We start from the raw sequence: 17,001 nt of genomic DNA, 5'->3' as shown, positions 1-17,001 counted from the left end.
GAGTGACCAAGTAGCTGCCTCCACCGCTGTAACTCAGCACTATGTACTCTCCATGACTGCTAATGAACATCTTCAGCACTCTGGGATGTTCACATTGACTCTCAATGGGCTCGAAGAAACACTGTCAATGTGGCGGGACCCTCAAGGATAAATATCTCATTGCTGTCCCCTTAAAAATGTGTAATGATGTGAATAAGGCACCATTTAAAACGTGTAACACTAAAGTGACAGCCTAGAAACACATTTCTCTGAGTACCAGTCAAAAGTTTGGACCCATCTCCTCATCAGTGATTGGTGGAGTAGAGCTGGTCACTGTATAGAGCTGTGTACCAGCCCCTACCTCTGCACAGCCCCAGTTACAGTCTCAGCCACATTCAGAAGGGAGCAGTTCTACAGATTAACTCTCGACGAGGCCACAGCTGTTCACTGAAAACCGTTCCAGGTGACGACCTCATGAAGCCGACAGAGAGAACGGAGAGAGTGTGTGAAGCTGTCGTCAAAGCGACGGGGCTACTGTGAAGAGTCTAAAGAATAAAACATAGTCTGCTTTCTTTAACACTTCTCTGTTTACTACATCACTCCATATGTGTTCCTTCATAGTTTTAATGTCTTCCACATTCATTTACAACAGAGAAAATAATAAAAAACAAAGACTTTTGAATGAGGATGTATCCAAACTTTTGACTGGCGCTGTACATTCACAACATCTGGAAAACGACCCAAAACAAGGGAAACCCTCCCTTAGTTGAGTGTCCAAACTTTTGACTGGTACTGTATTCCTGATATTATTATTATTATTATTATTATATTCACACACTTACAATTAAAGCTAGCTTTTCATGGAGTCACACACACGTTCAAATGCATTCATTACCTGTAAGTGCTTATCCAGTTCACGGTCACAATGGGTCCAGAGCCTACCTGGAATCATTGGGCGCAAGGCATTAACACACCCTGGAGAAAACCGGAGCACCCGGAGGAAACCCACACAGACACAGGGAGAACACACCACACTCCTCACAGACAGTCACCCGGAGAAAACCCATGCAGACACAGAGACAACACACCACACTCCTCACAGACAGTCACCCGGAGGAAACCCACGTAGACACAGGGAGAACACACCACACTCCTCACAGACAGTCACCCGGAGAAAACCCATGCAGACACAGAGACAACACACCACACTCCTCACAGACAGTCACCCGGAGAAAACCCATGCAGACACAGGGAGAACACACCACACTCCTCACAGACAGTCACCCGGAGAAAACCCATGCAGACACAGAGACAACACACCACACTCCTCACAGACAGTCACCCGGAGAAAACCCATGCAGACACAGAGACAACACACCCCACTCCTCACAGACAGTCACCCGGAGGAAACCCACGCAGACACAGAGAGAACACACCACAGTCCTCACAGACAGTCACCCGGAGGAAACCCACGCAGACACAGGGAGAACACACCACACTCCTCACAGACAGTCACCCGGAGGAAACAGACACAGAGAGAACACACCACAGTCCTCACAGACAGTCACCCAGAGGAAACCCACGCAGACAAAGGGAGAACACACCACACTCCTCACAGACAGTCACCCGGAGAAAACCCATGCAGACACAGACAACACACCACACTCCTCAAAGACAGTCACCCGGAGAAAACCCATGCAGACACAGAGACAACACACCACACTCCTCACAGACAGTCACCCGGAGGAAACCCACACAGACACAAAGAGGACACACCACAGTCCTCACAGACAGTCACCCGGAGGAAACCCACGCAGACACAGGGAGAACACACCACACTCCTCACAGACAGTCACCCGGAGAAAACCCATGCAGACACAGAGACAACACACCACACTCCTCACAGACAGTCACCCTGAGAAAACCCATGCAGACACAGAGACAACACACCACACTCCTCACAGACAGTCACCCGGAGGAAACCCACGCAGACACAGGGAGAACACACCACACTCCTCACAGACAGTCACCCAGAGGAAACAGACACAGAGAGAACACACCACACTCCTCACAGACAGTCACACGGAGGAAACCTACGCAGACACAGGGAGAACACACCACACTCCTCACAGACAGTGACCAGGAGGAAACCCATGCAGTCACAGAGAGAACACACCACACTCCTCACAGACAGTCACCCGGAGGAAACCCACGCAGACACAGAGAGAACACACCGCAATCCTCACAGACAGTCACCCAGAGGAAACAGACACAGAGAGAACACACCACAACCCTCACAGACAGTCACCCGAAGGAAACCCATACAGACACAGGGATAACACACCACACTCCTCACACACAGTCACCTGGAGGAAACCCACACAGACACAGAGAGAACACACCACACTCCTCACACACAGTCACCTGGAGGAAACCCACGCAGACACAGAGACAACACACCACACTCCTCACAGACAGTCACCCGGAGGAAACACACGCATACACAGAGAGAACACACCACACTCCTCACAGACAGTCACCCGGAGGAAACCCACGCAGACACAGGGAGAACACACCACACTCCTCACAGACAGTCACCCAGAGGAAACCCACGCAGACACAGGGAGAACACACCACACTCCTCACAGACAGTCACCCGGAGGAAACCCACGCAGACACAGGGATAACACACCACACTCCTCACAGACAGTCACCCGGAGGAAACAGACACAGAGAGAACACACCACACTCCTCACAGACAGTGACCAGGAGGAAACCCACGCAGACACAGAGAGAACACACCACACTCCTCACAGACAGTCACCCGGAGGAAACCCACGCAGACACAGGGAGAACACACCACACTCCTCACAGACAGTGACCAGGAGGAAACCCACGCAGACACAGAGAGAACACACCACACTCCTCACAGACAGTCACCCGGAGGAAACCCACGCAGACACAAAGAGAACACACCACAATCCCCACAGACAGTCACCCAGAGGAAACAGACACAGAGAGAACACATCACAACCCTCACAGTCACCCGAAGGAAACCCACACAGACACAGGGAGAACACACCACACTCCTCACACACAGTCACCTGGAGGAAACCCATGCAGACACAGAGACAACACACCACACTTCTCACAGACAGTCACCCGGAGGAAACCCACGTAGACACAGGGAGAACACACCACACTCCTCACAGACAGTCACCCGGAGAAAACCCATGCAGACACAGAGACAACACACCACACTCCTCACAGACAGTCACCCGGAGAAAACCCATGCAGACACAGGGAGAACACACCACACTCCTCACAGACAGTCACCCGGAGAAAACCCATGCAGACACAGAGACAACACACCACACTCCTCACAGACAGTCACCCGGAGAAAACCCATGCAGACACAGAGACAACACTGAGTACCAGTCAAAAGTTTGGACCCATCTCCTCATCAGTGATTGGTGGAGTAGAGCTGGTCACTGTATAGAGCTGTGTACCAGCCCCTACCTCTGCACAGCCCCAGTTACAGTCTCAGACACATTCAGAAGGGAGCAGTTCTACAGATTAACTCTCGACGAGGCCACAGCTGTTCACTGAAAACCGTTCCAGGTGACGACCTCATGAAGCCGACAGAGAGAACGGAGAGAGTGTGTGTTCTCCCTGTGTCTGCGTGGGTTTCCTCCGGGTGACTGTCTGTGAGGAGTGTGGTGTGTTCTCTCTGTGTCTGCGTGTGTTTCCTCCGGGTGACTGTCTGTGAAGAGTGTGGTGTGTTCTCCCTGAGTCTGTGTGGGTTTCCTCCCGGTGACTGTCTGTGAGGAGTGTGGTGTGTTCTCCCTTTGTCTGCGTGGGTTTCCTCCGGGTGACTGTCTGTGAGGAGTGTGGTGTGTTCTCCCTGTGTCTGCGTGGGTTTCCTCCAGGTGACTGTCTGTGAGGAGTGTGGTGTGTTCTCCCTGTGTCTGCGTGGGTTTCCTCTGGGTGACTGTCTGTGAGGAGTGTGGTGTGTTCTCCCATTTTCTGCATGGGTATCCTTGTGTGTTGCCCTGTGAAGGACTGGCGCCCCCTCCAGGGTGTAGTTCCACCTTGCGCCCAATGATTCCAGGTAGGCTCCGGACCCACCGCGACCCTGAACTGGATAAGGTTTACAGATAATGAATGAATGAATTTTAAAAATGTCGTAGAGTGTAAAGACTATAATGATTGTTCCCTCGCCTTAATAGATTTCACCAGCAGAACTCATAAATACTGTATCTTATGGATATTCTCATTCGTTTCACAGTTTACAGTTTGTCTTACGCACATACACATTAATATACTTCATACAGTACACAACAAATTTGTGGGTTTTGTCATGAGAAGGCTACAGCAGTATACATTCACATTAACTACATTCAAATAAATGTGTGTGAGACTCTTCATGAGAACAGGAGGCTGCTACACATGAACATCCATTGCCAGCTCAAGAAAAGTTGTATGTGTAGTAGCCCTCTTATGGAGGGTCTCACGCACGTACCTTCACATCCATTACACAATTTGCTATGAACGTGAATGTGCATGAGACTCCTCCATGTGAAGCCTCCTGAGGTGCATACACACTGGTTGTAAATGACGTGTGAGACATTACGTTTGCATATATTGTGCAGCTTGCAGTTACTGAGACATCATCTGGTGGAGTCTCACACATGTTCACGTTCACTGCGCCTTTTGCAATGTGATATGCATGTGCAGTAGCCTTCCCATGGAGTGTCATACATATTTTAGTTGACTCAGATCCTGAATGAACGTGAGACTACTCTGTAAAACCTGCTTTTGTAGCTTAGGTATTAAAATATAATTTATTGCATCACCAAAATGTTTAACATTGATTGATATTAATGATTGATATGTACATGTATGCATATTGATTTATATGTATGTTGTATTGTAAAGCACAATTAGAGTATATAAAAGTGCTATATACAAAGCTAAATTAAATGAAAGCTAAATAACCATAATAATGTGATTCTGTAATGAAAAATCAGGTGAATTGTTACAAATTTAAGATGGTTAAAAGGGCCCCCAATTCACCCCAGATCACCCACACACACTGTAAACGGTATTATGCGTATGAATGCAGCCGTTGCGTGAGATTCCTTCATGAGAAGCTGGCAGTTTAATCGCTAAATTGTCTTATGGAGAGCGTCTCATGCAGGTACAAGTGTGTTTTTGATAATGACACCTGAAACATTACATTCACACTCTGTACAGCTAGCAATGATTGAGAAAGCTTGTTGTAGAGTCTCACGCGGATTTACAGTCTATGCACCTTTTACTATGTGATGTATCCGCAGGAGCCTTCAAATGAAGAGACTCACGCACATATAGACCCTCACACGCAATACGCAGTTGGCCCATCCACGTGAAGCCCCTTGATGGGCATACACACTGGTTGTAAGCGTATACTGAGTGTGAATGGGGCAACGTTGCGTGAGACTGCTCCATGAGAAGCCGGCTGTTCTCACGTGGCCGCCGCATCACTACCGCTGGAACTGTGGTCCGTCTGTCAACTTCCTGCAACTAGTGCGCTGCGCCCGTGTCCCACATCTCTGAAAACGTAGAAAAGACAGATATATTTCGCGTCTTTTTGCCTGGCGCTCTTCTTATTGGAGGCTTTCGCTTTTATTGCGTTTTATTTTGTCTAATGACAATCGCTGGATTCGATGAAAAGAGAGAGCACGCTTGTGTGTAACGTTAAATATCCTTCCGCTGGTTTTTGTGTCTTTTTCAGACTGTTTAGGTCTTCACAGCAACGGAGCGATCCCGTGTAAACTGATCTATAAAACTGAAACTAACACAAAAAGGACTATTCCTGTGGACGTGTAGAATATATGAACATCTTATATACACTATCGGACACAACCTGGGTACATCTGCCTTTGTTTTAAAGCAAGAAAATACGTTTTTAGAGAGAGAGAGAGCCCAGCGCCAACCGCTAAACGTTAACGTCAGCTTCTCTGGACCCCTAGCAGTGTTTCAGCGTCGTGTCGTCGACAGAGCAACCCCTTAAAAGCTCTCTAAACACCCCCAGAAAGCCAGCTCAAAGCCGTGGTTTATGGGATAACCATGTCAATGAAGCAGGCCGGTGGAACTCGCAAACCCGGCGGCAGTAACAGCTCGGCGGCTGCGGCCTCAGGAGCTGCCGGGAGATCGAGTTTAGGAAGGTGGGTACCCTACAGTTCATTGCCCCGGTCAGTGTCAGTTGAAGATTATTATGTATTTCACATGTTTAAAGTGTAATTTATCTTGCTTATCGCTGACATCGTATATTGCTCTGTAATGAGAGGCAGTGCTGGTCGAGTTAGGCCGAAGTTAGCTCTTTAACTCGCCCAATATTCGTTCGGATAGTCCGTGCCACCTTAAATGCCGCAACGTTTGCGTTGCAACCGCTGCGCCATTTAAGGTGGAACGGAAATTTACGAACGGAGAACTTCAGCGTTGCCTGCTACAGTGACAGCGTTTAAATTGTAATCTTAATTTGCTTAACGTTTTACCTTTGAGATGTAGGATATTTAGGCGTAGAAAGTCAACTGCTGCATCATTTAAGGTGGAACGGAGCAGAAAGATCTCTGTTACAATGCTACAATGACATTGTCTCAAACGTGTGTACTGAACATGTATAATATTAATTAAAAGTCAAATTCCTGATATTTCAAACATTGCGAGTGTGTGTGAGACGTGGTTAAATTGTATACTACAGAGAATAAGATCTCACAAATGTCCAGTGTATTTGTAGGCGTGCAGTTTACTCATGTTTACGTGTGTATAGCTGTATATAGATGTAACTATAGCCCCTTAATTTTGGTCCAGAATGTCAACTGCTGCACCATTTAAGGTGGCATGTAGAATCTGTGTTTCCTGCTACAAATAAGTGTCACCAAACCTCTATACTTATCATTTGTGATATTCCTGATCTTACTAGGGTTAGGAATATTTGTGTGTGTGTATGTGTGTTACATTTGCATATAAAGCATGAGATCTCAAAATGAAAAGTGTAATTGTAGGCCTCCTGTATATAACAATGTATAACCAACATTATATATAATATAGCCTCCTGAATATCAGCTTCTGCACCGTTTAAGGTAGAACTGACATGGCATAATATACTAGTGAAATTTACCTAATCTTATGTCTGAATTGATTTATGCAACCTATGGCCTCCTTTTGTCAGCAGAAATTCCAGCACAGGAATGTAACTGCTGCACCGTTTAAGGTGGAAAAGAAACATATAATGAGAAGATCTTTTATCCCCCCCCACACCTTTTTTTTGGATATGCCTCGCACACATTTAGCTTGTGTCCAGAAGAGCGTGCTGCACACACTGTGGCTTGATGAGAGTTACTAAATGGTCATTGCCACCATTTCACTGGGGAAGAACAAGCCCTGTCCTGATAACAGTGTCAGTGTGTCTTCTCCTAGCTGTGTCCTTTAACATTAACATGAACACTGCCTCTTTTACTGGCCTGTTTAATTGCCTTATTGCACCAGGATGCAGGCTGTAGCTTACGTACACACAGCGTATGTCCCCTTATAACCAGTGTGTTCAGCTTCTTTATGGTGCACCCTTTGTGGACACAGATGTTCGGTGGTGCACACACAGCTTTTATAATCTCCACAGAGAATCATGATGCTGTGGTTTGGCTTCACAGGAGCTTATAGTCAACATGCCTCCAAGCATGGGGTGTAGAGCAGTGGATCTGTCCTCTCTGGAGTGATGGAGCTCTATTGTCGACCTATGGGATGAGTTGAGGTGGGGTTTGTAATCATCCAGCATCAGGACCTGACCAAACTGATGATACTTTTGTGGCTTTTTTTCTGTTTCATATTCTCTTTTCTTTTATTGCACCATTTAAAAAAAAAAAAAAAAAACTTGCCTTGTCTAAACATCACCATCTCATCAGTGAGGGGTTCATTAAAGACGTGTTGAATTCCAGGATAGATTTTTTTTTTTCATTTCTGACTAAAAATTACAATTATAATGAATTGTAATTACTAAATTAGAAACACGTGTCTGTGTTTTTGTGGGTTTTCTTTAAGTTTACTACATCATTTGAACACAGCAGCAGTACTCCACACTGTGTGAAAATGTCACGATGAATGAACCAATAGAAATGCTCCAAAAAATTATTTGGAATAAAATGGTTTTAAATTAACTTCATTGAAAATTAAGGTTTTGTCCTTCTTCTGTAGCATTACTATTGTGTAGATAAGTGTTCGTCAGGTGCATAAAAATTGATATGACCATTAGCTATCACCCATTATCGACCACCACCCTGTAATTATCTGGAGTTACAGCACAATATGTCAATTCATTCATTCATTCATTCATGGTCTTACCCAGTTCAGGGTCGCGGTGGGTAATCATTGGGCGCAAGGCGGTAATGCACCTTGGAGGGGGCGCCAGTCCTTCACAGCCCGACATACTCACACTTTCACTCACAGACACCTTTGAGTTGACAAATCCACCTACCAATGTGTGGTTTTTTGCTTTTTGGACCATGGGAGGAAACTGGAGAAACTGGAAGAAACCCACACGGACACGGGGACAACAAATCAAATCAAACTTATTTGTATAGCGCTTTTTACAACTGATGTTGTCACAAAGCAGCTTCACAGAATTCCAGTAAGTGAAAGATTTGACATGAAATGTAAAAAAAATTAAAACCCCCAAGTGAGCAAGCAAGGGGCGACAGTGGCAAGGAAAAACTCCCCCAGCTGAGGAAGAAACCTTGGGAGGAACCAAGGCTCACAAGGGGTGAACCATCCTCCTCTGGTCAATCTACTGGTGATGATAGTTAGTAGTCCGTGAGAACTTCAGTGTAGGGGCAGCTTCAAGGCACTTGGTGGTTGCTGGAGCATGGGCAGCTGATCTGAAGCGTGGAGGAGGATCTCGACAGTCATCCATCAGTGTCCAGACAGACAGGTGGGCAGTCGTTTTTCTCAGACACACCACACTCCTCACAGACAGTCACCCGGAGGAAACCCATGCAGACACAGGGAGAACACACCACACTCCTCACAGACAGTGGGACTCTAACCCCTGGATCTGTGTAACTATTACACTACCTGCTGCACCACCGTGTCAATGTGTCAGTTCCTCCACACAAATCTGCACCAGTGCCAATTTGGATAGCGCCTCCTTTCTCATCAAAATGTACTGGAAAAACATTACTTAAATACATGAAATTTTCATGTTGTGCCTTGTCAGCCTCAAACTTAAAATTGAATGAAACGAGTGTCAAGTCCGCGCAGTTGAGTCTGTATCTTTGAGCTGTCAGTAACTATTCTAGACATTGGGGTTGTACAACAAATAAGTTTTTAGGAACCTGTTCATCCAAGACTTCTTCTAAAATACAGCGCCATAGCTCCTCATTTCGGGTCACGGTCTGTAAGGAGTTTCGTGTGTTCTCCCCATGTCTACGTAGGTTTCCTCCCGAAGGAGTTTGGTGTGTTCTCCCCATGTGTGCGTAGGTTTCCTCCCGAAGGAGTTTGGTGTGTTTTCCCCATGTATGCGTAGGTTTTCTCCCGAAGGAGTTTGGTGTGTTCTCCACATGTGTGCGTAGGTTTCCTACCGAAGGAGTTTGGTGTGTTCTCCACATGTGTGCGTAGGCTCCGGACCCACTAAAATGATCTGAATAAAGCAGTTAGCAGATGATGAATCAATGAATGGATGATGGATCTTAATGGGGCGTTTGTCCCCCACTATTTTTCAGTATCAACCTCTGCTCTTCTGTAAAACCACAGGCAAGAAAGGAAACAAAAAGATGGAGGCTTCCACAGTTTACAGTTCACTCGACAACTCCTCTTGCTATAAATGCATAGTAACCATATATTCCCGAGAGTGTTTGAGGTTGTGGTTAGTGTCTTTACCATTCCCTCAAATTTAATTGATTCTGAGAGAACAGGACACCAGGACCGCATCCTGCCTCATCATCAACCTCTATTACTGCCGCCTCTGCAACTGCTGCCTCTGCTACTAATTCATCTTTCACCTTTGACTGAAATACCCTGCATTTCATAAAGACACTTGAAGCCTCACTCTTTTTTTCATGTCTTCATTAAGAGGGCATTCCTATTCTGTAGATTTTCCACAACAGTGTTCTCTGTGCGCAGTTTATGTGCAGCTTTGGCAGGTACAACTTTGTGAAGGGACATAGCTGTGATCCTTTATAGTTTCACCTATAAACCAGTTAGAAACCTGGCTCAGAATTGGGAGAAAAAAAAACTTCTCGCTTTATGTGCAAGTGGAATATTCTGTTACTTCTGGACTGTTATTGAGATGCTCAGAGGGAGAGAGGCAGAGAAAGAGAAACTGAGAAACTACCCAGACACTGTTGTAAACACATTAGACCAGTTTAGCGTGCCATCTGAATGGGGAGCAGCAGATGGTGAGGAATCATCTTCTGAATTTTTATTTCAATTGTGACCTACACCTTTAAGTGATCTGAAACAGCAAAAATAAGTAAGTGTTACCCACCTATGGAGCAGGAATAGAACAATTTCCTCATGTCTTTTCATGCTTTTTAACGTTTGGAGTTGTTTCTGCAGAGAGAGGAAACCTAGCATAACAAACTGAGACACTTGGGATTTTTAGCCATTTACTGACACCGGGGCTTCGTAAACACACATTAGACTGGTTTTAAAGTGTGCCAGGAGTCCTGAGAGCTAGCAAATGGTGAGGAAACATCTTCTGAATTTTACAATCTGGAACATCGCCTTTAAGAGACTTATTTTGTTCTAAGATGCTTTGGGGAAACCCAGTCCAGAGCAGGAATATTTGTCTTACATCATGAATCTCCAGCTTCCACATCTGTGGGTATTAATAAATCAGAGAAACACTGTGTCATGGTAAAGTTTTATTTCCACATGACTGTATGTGATGATTATCCTGGAATTAGAACTGCAGTTTTGTGTTGACCTCATGGTCAAGCTTTTGCTTTATTTTCCACAGGGGGCGCAACAGTGCCAAAGTACCCTCTGCTGCAGTAAGTCTCACACATTCTCTGTTTTTAGGCGATGACCTGATCACAAGATATTTATATAAATATATTTTTGTTAATTCTTGCCCTTGGCTCAAACACTGACTGTTCTGTGCTCTTTGATTCAGGTGGCGTTCAGCGGAGTTTATGCAAACATGAGGATGGTTCATGTCTTGACTTCCGTGGTGGTATGTTCAGTTCTCCACCTCTGTCATGCACTGGGTTTTTGAGAAGTTTTTGATGTCTTACGATATTGTAGTTATTTGGCTCTAGTACGTTATTATCTGACTTGAAATGCATTTCAGTTATTGTAGACATGATTACTGGTTGTGAGGAAAAGGAGGCTTTTTTATCATTTTGTTTTTTGTAAATTTCATGTCTTTTTTTTAATGCAGCACAGTAACAGCTTAAAATAAGTATTTGCTTCTGTTCCTATTTCACAGGGAACAAAATGTGAACTTAAAGTTAAAAACGGTGTGATCTACGAGGGTGTATTTAAAACATATGGACCAGAGGTACAGTTCTACACACTCTCATTATGAAAAATGCACAAAATCCAAAGGTGTCTTAAAATATGAGGACATTTTGCTCTTAATGTTTGTCCATGTCGTTGATGAACCATTAACAGAGAGGTCCTGAGGAGTACAATCAAATTAATGCGTGTCCGAAAAGGCCCTGTGGAGTTTTTATGATCTGTCTGTGTCTCGTCCTCAGTGTGATATGGTCCTGGATGCTGCTCACAGGAAGAGTCCTGAACCTAGCATGGGTCCTCGTCGTGAGGACATAGTAGAGAGCATCATATTCAAATCCTCAGACGTGGTTGTAGTGCATTTCAAAGACGTTGACCTCAACTACGCCAAGAGAGGTAGGGTCAGATTTTTAAAAAGGCTATTAATGTTATTTCTTTGTTTGTTTATTTGTTTGTGTGATGTTAACTTATGATTTTTCAGATTGTAATCATAATTTCCAAGATAGTTCCAGGAAATATTTATTAGTCACCAAAGTAAAGCATGATGTTTTCAGCATGTTTCTGAGTTCTGAGTGTTATCCCTAAACCTGGGCTTTAAGAATTATTACTGATGAGTCACCAATGAAATTAAAATGTACTCAAAGACTAGGCTTAATTCATGTTCACAAACTGGCTCTTGGTTTCTTAGCCCTTTTGTATTTAAAGGGATGCTACACAATTGATCAGTTCCTAACTGATTTTAAAATGCAGATGTAGCACTAGTTTTAAAGATTCCATTTTCAGTGTTTTATAAGTTGCCTGTTTGAGTTTGCTGTAGATGTAGGCCTGTCACAGTAAGTATATTATTGACATATAAGGTACAATACAGGGGGTCCTCAACTTACAATGTTGATCCGTTCCTACTGATTTTCGGGTGTAAGTCGGAACATACGTACATACTGTAAGGACATATCCTATCCTAACACCTATCCTCCTCTGTCCCGAGCCGCGTAGCCGCGCACACCAAACACGAAGTTCGCGTTACGACGTTTACGACGCAAAACCACTTCAGTCGAAACAAGGCTTTATACAGTAAATGGGAGATGTGTCGTAACCACGCAACATCGTAACTCGGGACTGACGTAACCCGAGGACCTATTTTATATGGACAATACCTAAATAATTTTTGATGACCTGAATATCACCCGTTGTGTTTACTGGAGTGTTTGTTTACATGAGATTACACGTCACCAGTATTTTAGCAGCTCAGTTCTGTTCTGTTTTTCTTTGATCTCTCTGTTGTGCAGCAGTTATATGGATTTGTTTGACAACAGTGGCTTTATTTTATTTATTTTTGTTATTTATTTAAAATAATTACATTTTTTTATATTCCAATTCCAGTGTCTGAATGTTCTTAATAAAATAGTTTATTTTTAAATGGTCCACCTTTAAAGTAGTGTAATAGCATTATTACGCTATTATATTATCCTTATATCAGTGGCGTAAAGTAGTCAATAGGCAGTCATTTCTGGGACCGTGTATTGATCACAACACTGGCTATTGTGACAGGCCTACAGAGATGTTGTTACTCTTACTTTCTTACCCACTCCTTGACTTTCTCCAGCTGACTCTGTCTTTTAATCTGTCTCTTTCGTCTTTCGATGGGTGTAGTCTCATCAGAGCAAGGTAATCTAGCTTGTACCTCATTTCACAACACACCATTTTATGTCTGTGATGTTACATTTTAACTCAGAAAATATCAGTGGACATTGCCATCCTCTAGATTCACTCAAGTGCTCAGACTGAACCCAGAATTCGAACCTCACAGAGTCAGTCATCATTCATTGCTGTAGTTTGACCTTCAGCCCTGCCATTCAAAACTACTAGATCTGCGAGATTCCAGGGTAATAGACTGCCTCGAGCTCCAAAGCCTCAGGCCTTCAAGCGTGATTATAAAGAACTGAGTTTGCAAGATGTTGGAACAGATTTCTAAACAGTGGTAGGCCTTGGACTAAATTACCCTATAGGACAGATTGTCTTTTAGCTGAAAAGCCTTGACATTACAAGGATTTTTAAATGTGTAAATGTATTGTGTGATGCTGTGCCCCACACAAGATTGCTGTAAATTTAGAGGCATTTCACTAGACAGCACAGTTGGTTACAGAAAATCTGGCCAATGTCTCAGTGAACGGTTGTAATACTCTTGGTTGTAGCTGTGCATGCCAAGTTACAAATATGTGCTCACATTATGGTGCAGATTTTCCTCCCTCTGCCAGTGAACTAACACAAAAAATATATTTGAAATATGAATAAATCCAAACTAAACAGAAGGGACCAGATTTAGGCCTATGGAATATGTAATATAAAGTTGATCATTTACATTTACTTTTACATTTATGCATTTGGCCCAACATGTTGATCAACATGTAGATTGTAGTTGCTTCAAGATTTTGCATCCCATTGTAGTGAAGTCTAACTACAGAGACCTTATAATTTCTTATTCGCTACCCTTTATATGTTGAAATTGCTGTCCTTTAACTGCATGGTTTCCAGTCTCCCTGCCTTTTAACATATTTAGATGCATTGTTATGAGTTGTTTTGTCCATCCCCATTGCATCATTTAATTGTATTGCTGTATTCTTTCAGTTCTGAGTGATTTATCCCCCCACCTAAAGGCGGCGTTCACGATTTTAATGTTATTTTAATGTTTCCTCACCGTTTGCTGCTCTCCAGTCTGTTTGTGGAAACCTGTCTAATGTGTTTGCGAAGCACTAGTGTCGGTAGTGCTAGTGCTTGAATTAAAAAAAGACCCAAGACCTCAACCTGCTTTTGTGTGTTCATGTTTCACCTGTTTGTCATTTGCTTTGTGTGCATCTTTATTCAGCACTGTTCTGTAGTCATTGTCGTTGTTCTCTCTGTTTATTTTGGAATGTAAATATGTTTGCTGTCTTTTTTTGTATGGATCAGATAACTTCACAGACAGTGCAGTGAGTACTCGTATGAATGGAGAACACAAAGAGAAGGACCTTGAACCTTGGGACGGAGGGGATCAGCACGTCTCGGGCAGCATGGAGTCTCTTGACAATGATTTGGTAAAGGTCATCATTGCTATAGGATGCTTGTATATTGTTCTTGATCATAGCAGTTAAACCTTCAACATTTGCTGCTATCTCTTCAGTCTAACGGCTGGGATCCAGACGACATGTTTAAATACAACGAGGAAACATATGGCGTGAAGTCTACCTATGACAGTAGCCTTTCCTCATACACGTGAGCACTCCCCTCTTTTCCCTTTTTCACATTTGCGTGTACATTGTTCAGAAGTGCTGATTTATGTTTACAAATATTGGACACATTAGATATTTATTTTCTACATTTAGATTTGAATAAGGAATTAAATATAATTAAATAAAAAATAACAATTAGGTTCAGATTTTTTTTGCTTCTTGAGATTTCATCACCACTTTTTCAGCCTGAATCATTTACGAGTTTAATTTTATTAATTAATTCATTCATTCGTTCATTGTCTGTAACCCTTATCCAGTTCAGGGCGGCGGTGATCAGAATGCCCAGTTAGATCTTGCTCAGTGGGGCTTTCTGATCATTGGGCGCAAGGCAGGGACCCACCCTGGAGGAGGCGCCAGTCCAGACATTCACTCACACACTCGCACCTACGGACACTTTTGAGTCACCAATCCACCTACCAACGTGTGTTTTTGGAGCGTGGTGGGGGTGGGAAACAGCACCAAGAGGAAACCCATGCAGACACCAAGAGAACACACCAAATTCCTCACAAACCCAGGAGCCGTGTGAACGCGCCACCACCTGAACGCCACGGTCACCCTAAGTTAATAACAGATAATAGTTATTTGAAACATAAGTCTCACTGGACAACATTATTAGAATATTTTAGTCCTCTCCCAAATGTAGTTATTTTGATTGAGAACAGGAAATCCCTAGGTTCAATGAGCACATACACCCAGAGCAGTAGGCAGCCACCTCGGTGCCTTAACCATGTATGTTGAGTTCCCTCATGCCACCAGGCCTTAATTTCATGTATTTCCCGGTGATCAAACCAGTGAATTTTTAGTCCAAATGTTCCATTACTAAATTTTAGGCCAAGGCTGCCTAAGAGAGCATAATCATTTTCGGAGCAGAGCTTAGTAAGTCGATACGTGTGAGAACGAATAGATGAATACAAAGAGTTCCATAGGGTTGTGGGTTTCAGCAGCAGTATGAATGTGTTTATACTTGTCAGCCTTGGTTTGAGTCAAACAAACCCTGTTCAAGTGGTTTGTTAGAGTAAGGGTCAATCACATTTCTTCTTTTTATCCCTACCCCTTGTTTTCGAGTGTTATCTTGCCCCTTGGAACTGACTTGCAATGTGTAGTGTTTAAAATCTCCCCCTACGAAATGGGACAGACCTTCAAGAGGCTGATAAGTCATCAGAACACCAAAAAGACCTGTCGGTCAGCAGTGATATCAGAGACGTGCTGCTGGACATTAACGTAGTTAAAAGTAGGGCTTCAAATGCCTTCAAAAGCAATGGACAATCCTTTATTATCACCATGTAACTCTCTGTAATATAAAGCTGAATTTAGCAGCTTTATCTTCAAAACTTCCAGTTCCACCTTAAATGTTGCAGTAGCCGCAGTTGCTAGAATGTAATTGCGTCACTGTTGCTAAGACATTAGCATACAACACGTCACGTTTTATGCTTGTTATGAAATAAAGGCACATAACAAATTGAAACTACATTAAGATGATACATATTTGCATACATGTTTTTTTTTTAAGTTTTAAAATTAAAAAATGCTGATATTAGTGACTTTTTTGGTCACTTGCTTCATCTTGCTGTTGTTTTACAAGGTGTTCATAGCTCTTGGTTTGAAGTGTGCCCTTGAAAAACCTCCATTTCAAGGGGCATATAATCTCCCCCTCTGTACTACCCCTCTTTCCCAACAAGAATTAAGAGCCCCTACCCAAGGCAAAACAAGGGTAGGGCTAAGTGGTGAAATGGGATTCTATGGAAGCAAATCTGTCTCATCAGACTTGTGTCATCAGTAGTGTCACAGTCACACAGCTCCAGGGGCCTGGAGGTTGTGGGTTCGATTCCCGCTCCGGGTGACTGTCTGTGAGGAGTGTGGTGTGTTCTCCCTGTGTCTGCATCGGTTTCCTCCGGGTGCTCCGGATTGGCGACTCAAAAGTGTCTGTAGGTGTGAATGTGTACGTGTCTACGTTGCCCTGTGAAGGACTGGCGCCCCCTCCAGGGTGTGTTCCCTCCTTGCGCCCAATGATTCCAGGTAGGCTCTGGACCCACCACGACCCTGAACTGGATAAGGGTTACAGACAATGAATGAATGAAATTGTGCATCTGAATTTTGTTGCTTTTGAATTTAAATACTCAGATTTCTCCCTCTGAATATTTTGCTTCGCAATTATGCATCTGAATATAATTGCTGTTCAATTGAACTCGTGCATTTTTAAGAAAACTTTTTCACTCTTATTATTCAAGGTTAAAAAATTCAGATTATATTTTGAAGTTGCTCA

The 17,001-nt window shown here is 43.6% G+C and overlaps 1 protein-coding gene across 5 annotated transcripts in view; it reads left to right on the top strand.

The window, feature by feature from the left end:
- Positions 1–5,598: 5,598 nt before the first annotated feature.
- The window catches only part of LOC136676841 (ataxin-2-like), a 36,228-nt gene continuing 24,825 nt past the window's right edge, over positions 5,599–17,001 (top strand). For 2 of the 5 annotated variants that reach the window (XM_066654097.1, XM_066654096.1), the window contains exons 1-7: positions 5,599–6,188; positions 10,976–11,009; positions 11,132–11,191; positions 11,447–11,518; positions 11,718–11,868; positions 14,419–14,543; positions 14,630–14,721. In XM_066654097.1, the coding sequence (XP_066510194.1) occupies positions 6,091–6,188; positions 10,976–11,009; positions 11,132–11,191; positions 11,447–11,518; positions 11,718–11,868; positions 14,419–14,543; positions 14,630–14,721 (632 nt within the window). In that variant the 5' untranslated portion in view covers positions 5,599–6,090. The remainder of the gene's footprint in view (positions 6,189–10,975; positions 11,010–11,131; positions 11,192–11,446; positions 11,519–11,717; positions 11,869–14,418; positions 14,544–14,629; positions 14,722–17,001) is intronic. The other 3 variants (XM_066654099.1, XM_066654098.1, XM_066654100.1) reach the window with 2 other exon arrangements.

Source organism: Hoplias malabaricus, chromosome X2 (genome assembly GCF_029633855.1).
Source record: "Hoplias malabaricus isolate fHopMal1 chromosome X2, fHopMal1.hap1, whole genome shotgun sequence".
Lineage (NCBI taxonomy): Eukaryota > Metazoa > Chordata > Actinopteri > Characiformes > Erythrinidae > Hoplias > Hoplias malabaricus.
Note: the sequence above shows the minus strand (reverse complement) of the source record. Positions and strands in the feature narration are given on the sequence as shown.